The sequence below is a fragment of the Cervus elaphus genome, chromosome 3, assembly GCF_910594005.1.
Source record: "Cervus elaphus chromosome 3, mCerEla1.1, whole genome shotgun sequence".
Classification (NCBI taxonomy): domain Eukaryota; kingdom Metazoa; phylum Chordata; class Mammalia; order Artiodactyla; family Cervidae; genus Cervus; species Cervus elaphus.
In genome coordinates, this window is record NC_057817.1 from 1,999,020 (window position 1) to 2,005,954 (window position 6,935).

Sequence of the window (6,935 nt, forward strand, 5' to 3'; positions counted from 1 at the left end):
CCTCCCAGGAGAGCCTGCATGGCTCGCAGGGTGCCGCCCCCACGAAGGACGCAGACAGAGCTGTGCGCTGGGCTGCCTGCTCCTGCGGCCCAGGACAAGCAGCGCTCATTTGATAGCAGGGTGGGCAGAAGGGGTTCCCCAAACTCTTGCTGACCCCTCACCTCCCCTTTCCTCTGCCTCTGGGCAAATCTTCAGTGTCAGGTGACGCTTGGAAGTCCTACGCTAACAGTCAGGGAAGGGTACCTCTGTGTAGACAGGAGACTTCTGTGGTGGGCACGGATGTGGCCGTGGAAACCCTGGGGGGGTGGGGGTGGTCGGTCATCTCGCCTACTCCCTTCAGGTTGGGCTCTGTAAACGCTGCCCGTCACCAGAAGAAACAGAAGATTCTGGTTGTAGCGTCTGCAGGAACAGACTCCCCGGCTTCCCAGTGTTTATCACCAATGCTGATTTCTTGCCTGAATCATTGCTGCTGCAGTTTTTGCCCATCTCTCAGTAGGCTTAAGAAATTGGGATCTTTCTGCCTGGCAAATCTCGAAGGACTGAAAATGCCCGGAGCCAAAGAATGAGCTCTGAGCATCTCAGCAGAGGAAAACGGCGGCCCTTCCAGCGTCCATGGAGCCGCCCTTTCCTGTTCTGCTGGGAGGCGCGTTGCTGCCCTCTGGTGGCCGGCAGGCAAGGCGTGTTCCGGGGGTTAGGGGGTCCACCTTGTCCCTGGAATAGCAGCTTTGAGTTCTCAGGTTAATCAGTGTCTTTTCACTGTCCCTGGAACAAAACAAGCTTGTCCTTGATCTGGAGCCTTGGCCCTTGCTTCTACTTGTCCTCAGAACGCTCTTCTTCCAGTTCAGCAGCCCTTTTCTCATTCTCCAGCCTTTGGGCCAATGTCACTTCCCCAGGGAAGCCCTCCTGGGCTACTTTGTCTGAAACATCTGAAACAGCACCTAACCCCACCCTCCGTCCTTCTCTCTCCCGTTACCTTGCTTGGTTCAAGAGCTTACCTGCTAATTGAAAACATCTGGTTAAATTCTGGGTTTACTGCCTCCCTCCCTCTCCAGAACATCGGACCCAGGAGAGCAAGGTCTTTGTTACACGCGTCCCTGGACCTCAAGCCATCACACATAGTAGATACACAAAAGGACTTGTTGAAGGAATGGCCAGTGTGTCTCCACAAGAGCGCCTGGGACTGAAGCCGAGCTTCTGGTCCTGAGGAGCTACGGGATGTGGGCAGGGCATGTGCCAACCTCGTGTGGCAGACAACCAGCTGAGGCAGCAGCCTGAGCACCAGCAAGGAGACATGCGCGGTCCCGGGGGTCTTCCTGCCTTCCCTCTGCCCTGCGCTCTGGGGGGGACAGACAGACGGTGTCCCAGGCCTGAACAGCTGCTGCCAGGGGGTGAGGGGGACCGCCTCCCCGGCCCTGGTTGCAGGGACCCTGGTCCACAGCTGTGCGGCGGCTCTAAGGGGGTGGGGTGCGGTGGGCGCGCTGAGGAAGGCGCCCTTTGCCTCCGGACGCAGCCGCCTGCGTGCAGGGATGCGCCTTCCAGAGCAGGAGGTGTCCGGGGAGGGCGCAGGGCAGGAAAGCCGGGGCCAGCGAGGGGCCGTGACTCCTCTGGGACGTCCCCGTTCCGCCCTGACTACTGCACTTAGCCCAAGGCGGGGCTGGTCTGGAGCCCGCGCGGAGGCGAGGGCTGCTGCCGGCCTAGGAGCCTGGCTGCCGTCTGAGCGCGGGCGGCCGGCGGGGCTGAGCTCTGTCCGTGGGCGCGCAGAGCCGGGGTCCGGACGGTCAGCAGCATCTGCTCTTGGGCTGGTCTTCCGGTGAGAGCTTGATGGAGTCTGTGAGGTAACTCTCTAAGATGCTTCGATACCTTGACAGAGCCCGACTGGCCAGCATCTCGAAGGCTTGTACCACGTTGATGTCATTCTTGGCACTGACTTCAAAATAGGGAATATCCTTCTCTTTACACCAGCCTTGGGCTGCCTCTTGCGGAACCTGCCGGTCTGCCAGATCGATCTTGTTCCCGAGCACCACCATGGGGTAGGACTGCTGCATTGGAATGGTTTTGGCCAGAACATCACCCCTCCAGGTTTCCAGGGCTTCAAAGGACTCCAGGTCAGTGACATCAAAAGCCAGGACACAGCCATCAGAGCCTTTGTAGAATGTAGACACCATGGAGCGGAATCGCTCCTGGCCGCCTGTGTCCCAGATCTGTAGCTTCAAGGTTGTGTCATCCAGTATGATAATCTTGGAGAGGATGCTGGCCCCCAGTGTGGTCTGATAGTCTTCGTAAAACGTCTTATGCACATATCGGTGGAGGAGGGAGGTCTTTCCAACACCCAGGGCTCCAATGATGATGAGCTTGAGGTCCACCTTCTTCCGAGGATTCATGGAGGGGCTTCAGAATCTCTGGTGTTGCTGGAACAGACAAGAGCCAGGAAAAGCTTCCAGAGCCTTTTCAGCCTCCGATGGCAGGTGGGGGGTTTTCTCTGAGTCTGGGGGGCTCCTCTTAGAACAGCAGTCTCAGCTAGATCAGAGGAAAAAGGCTTTGGGAGCAAACTTGTTGAGGCCAAGTCACTTCCTTCTGAGTTTTCCTCCTCTCTCTTTATGCACAAACTTGGGAAAGTTGCAAAAGAGGCTGGGCCGGTGTGACCTCAGCCGTGTGGGTGGAGTGGGTGGGGAGGATGGAAAGCTGGGCTCCCAGCAGACTCCACATTAAAGTTTTTAAATAGTGAAGCATACCAGAGTTTTTAATAACAGAATTTGATTCAGCAAATATTATCTGATCCTTTGCTACATGTTTCCTCAGTACATTTTAAAAATCTGTGTGAAATTCAAGTGCTGTTTTCCACCTGATATCTACTAGCTTGCATGGGACTTGTTAAGTTACTTGGGGGATCCTAGTTTTGTCTATTAGCATGCATTCTTGTTATTATCGTGCATCCCATGGTTGTTTCCTTATTGCTTCAGCAAGAATTACATTCAGTTGTTCAGTTTCTAAATGACCTAATTAGCAGCAGTTTTTCCATTTTTTTTCTTTAGAATTCTCTTAGTCTACAGTTGGACTCCCTCTCTATTACTCTCTTTTCCTCCCTGAGTTTTACTCAACATTCTGCTAATGAGTTCACATTCCACTCTTGTCCCTCCATGGATTGTTGCCCATGCGTTTGGAGACTTCCTTGCCTTAATTATTGGGGGAAAAATCTCTTCTTGGTCTTTCCTTGCTAGACATTGCTGGCTCTGAGTTTCTAGCTCTTACCTCTGATGTGTCTTTGTTTTTCACATAAAGAGAGATCATAAAGCAGAGAGAAGCCCTGAAGACCATATAATTTTATGGATGATCAAACTTTGGCCAGAGAGCCAAGTGACTTATTCAAAGAACTACAGTTAGTGGCAGAATCAGGGCCAGAATCCATATCTCCAAACTAAGAAGTTCTGGTTTCACTATAGTAATGAATTCACTCTCAGACCACATCAAACTAATGCAGGTAGGCTAACTGATACTTGATCAACCCGTTCTATTTACAATTAATTAATAAATTTTCATTATATCTCATTTAGATTCTCAGTCTTGAACTACAACAGGGGGAAAATAAGAGAAAAAAGAGAAGTAGAGTGAGTTCATAAGCTGTGAGGTGTACAGCAGCAGTTCATAATATTTATTATTGCTTAGGGTTTTGATGAATGCTCTTGAGCTTCTCATTACTTTATTCAAGAAATATTTACTGAGTATCTACTCTGTGCATATCTGTGTGTATGTGTGAACACATACACACATAAACACAATTTCCTTAGATCTTCTTTTAGGGAGCCACTGTGTGAATGGTGTCAATATCCTCATAAATATCTTATAATACATACAAGTTTCATACCCATAGCAATATACCAAAAATTAGTTGCTTTTTGGGGGAAATGCACACTGTGATTCCTTATAGATAGTTTACCTTCATAATTATTCCCATGTCTCCAATTCTTAGAATCATCTAATTCTTGTATTTCATAGTGGAGGAACTCAGACTCAAACATCTTCAAAGGCCATGTAGTTATGGTAATTGAGTGAAGTAGGTGGAGACCTGGAGACAGAGGCAGTGTTGAGACTACAAGTCCTGTTTGAAGGGGCAGCTGCCACTCCATGTCAGGTGATTTTTGTCATGTGGGAAATCAAGGGCTAGTACTTCTAGAACTTCTGTATTTCTAAGAGAGGTTGGAAATATTTCTTTATATGAAATCTCCTGATTTTTATAATGTTGGTGACTAATCAAAAACATTTAAAACCTCTGCATTGGCCAAATGAAACATGTGTACCTAATTAAAATCCTGGACATATAGTTTGCCCTAGCACCCTTTGCGTGCCTTCTCCATTTGCAGAGACAAATTGCAAGATCCAAGCTTCCAAGCCACAGGACTCTCTCGTTTCTAAGAATTCTGGAAGTGAGAGCTCAAGGGAAATAGTCCTAACTCACTGACCTCTGGAGTGGTCAAACAACCCACCCACTGATTTGCTTGGTTAGTTCCCACTTAATGCCACTGAGAGAATAAAAATCCCTTTCTAGAGAAAATGCAGGGAAAAGTGTTGTTCCTTTTGCAGAGATCAAAATAAGGGCTATCTTGCTTTTATTCAAACTATAGTAATTATTCTAGAAATTAAAATGTAGTATTGGTATGCATGCTACCCAATGGGTGTGTTTGATGTTTGGCCCTACATGGGTCATGCGAATGCAAATCTATACATGGCATCTTGAATCCTATTTCTCCAAACTCAATAATTAGTGTCTGATATTAGCTCCAACTTCTCAGTTCAAGGTCCTCACTAGTCTCCTAAACTTCAAATCTAATTGCCTGTCTTATTTCATTTTCTCATTTGTCAAATATTTATAGACTGCCTCCTAGGTGTCAGATATGTTTTAAACACTAAAGATATATGACAGTTAATCACATAGACATGGTCTATTCACCCACAAGGCTTACTCTCTGTGAAGCCTAGGGAGACAATAGTCATGTAAACAAATGAATAAATAACACAGTTTCAAGCAGTGATAATTGTTATGAAGAAAGTAAAATGGGGAAATGGGATAGGAGTGATTGAGGAAAGGCTGTACTGCACAGTCATTTGGATTGAGACCTGAATGGTGAGAAGGTGACAGCAATGCAAAGATATGGGGGAAGAGGGCTGCAATCAAGGGAAACATCTGGTGCAAAAGCCTGTCACAGGACTGGACTTGAAGCATTTAAGGATCAGAAAGTCAACCTGTGGCTGGAAAGTCTAAGCTGACTTCTTTCCAGTATTTGCCCGTTTGTAATCCTGGTTTCGACAAAACTTGCCTAGTTCTATTTATCAGCTACCTTTGCTGGTTCTCTCCAAGGTCCTGATGAGGGATTGTGTCCTTCTTTGGAGAGTTTATCCACTACTAAAACCTTATTTATTACCTCAGTGTTGTCTTCACCTGAGTATATGTACTAACTTAGGAATTCAGGTAAATTTTCTATGCATGGAAATGGCAAGAAGACTTGCCATATTTACAGATTTCTTCTCTCTGGAACCCAGAAACCATATGAAATAGTTGAGAAAGATAATGTCCTGAACTAAAGCAGTGGCTGGGATAGAATCATCAGTACCTGGTAGCCCACTAGACATGTCTGTGTGGATGTGGATCTATGTAATGCGAGTGAGGGGGCACATTAAGGGAGAATGACTCCAAAGTGTCAGACTTTAGTCAATGGTAGATGACAAGTGCTACTCACTGAGATTCAGAAAACAGGAGGAGAAGTAGGCTTAATTTGGATGAAGGTGGGTAGGTGAATACAGGTAATGGAAGGTAAGAAAGAGTGGAGAGTTAAGAAGGAATTCCTGAATCTGAACAGCAGGTAGTCTCTTTCTGCCATCTTAGACTGGAACTTCAAATAAATATTGCCAAGTAAGAATGATTACAATGGGAAAACAGGTCTGTAATATAATTGAATGCCATTAGTTTTCTATATTCTGATAAAATAATTTTACAAGGAGTACATCAAAGCTGTATATTGTCACCTGCTTATTTAGCTTATGTGCAGAGTACATCATGTGAAATGCTGGGCTGGATGAAGCACAAGCTGGAATCAGGATTGCTGGAAGAAATATCAATAACCTAAAATATGCAGATGGCACCACCCTTATGGCAGAAAGCGAAGAGAAACTGAAGAGCCTCCTGATGAAAGTGAAAGAGAAGAGTAAAAAAGCAGGCTTAAAACTCAACATTAAAAAAACTAAGATCATGGCATCCAGTCCCATTACTTCATAGTAAGTAGATGGGGAAACAATAGAAACAGTGAGAGACTTTATTTTTGGGGAATCCAAAATCACTGCGGATGGTGACTGCAGCCATGCAATTAAAAGATGCTTACTCCATGGGAGGGAAGTTATGACCAACCTAGACAATATATTAAAAAGCAGAGACTTACTTTACCAACAAAGGTCCATTTAGTCAAAGCTATGGTTTTTCCAGTAGTCATGTATGGATGTGAGAGTTGGATCATAAAGAAAGCTGAGTGCCAAAGAATTGATGCTTTTGAACTGTGGTGTTGGAGAAGACCCTTGAGAGTCCCTTGGACTGCAAGGAGATCCAACCAGTCCATCCTGAAGGAGATCAGTCCTGAATATTCATTGGAAGGAGTGATGTTGAAGCTGAAACTCCAATTCTTTGGTCACCTGATGCAAAGAACTGACTTATTTGAAAAGACCCTGCTGCTGGGAAAAATTGAAGGCAAGAGGAGAAGGGGATGACAGAGAATGAGATGGTTGGATGGCATCACCGACTCTATGGGCATGAGTTTGAGCAAGCTCTGGGAGTTGGTGATGGACTGGGAGGCCTGGCGTGCTGCAGTCCATGGTGCTGCAAAGAGCTGGACATGACTGAATGACTGAACTAACTGACTGAATTTTACAAGCTGATCTAGAAACTCACCCAT

General features: G+C 46.4%; 1 protein-coding gene across 1 annotated transcript; it reads right to left on the minus strand.

Moving 5' to 3' along the window:
* Positions 1-1,717: 1,717 nt before the first annotated feature.
* LOC122677844 (ras-related protein Rab-7b-like) lies at positions 1,718-2,656 on the minus strand. The gene has a single exon (XM_043878142.1). It carries the CDS (start codon positions 2,379-2,381, stop codon positions 1,779-1,781), a length of 603 nt encoding a protein of 200 aa, XP_043734077.1. The 5' UTR covers positions 2,382-2,656; the 3' UTR covers positions 1,718-1,778.
* Between the last annotated feature and the right edge of the window lie 4,279 nt (positions 2,657-6,935).

Coding starts and splice junctions, on each gene's coding strand:
- LOC122677844 (XM_043878142.1), bottom strand. CDS start 2,381: ATGAATCCTCGGAAGAAGGTGGACCTCAAGCTCATCATCATTGGAGCC.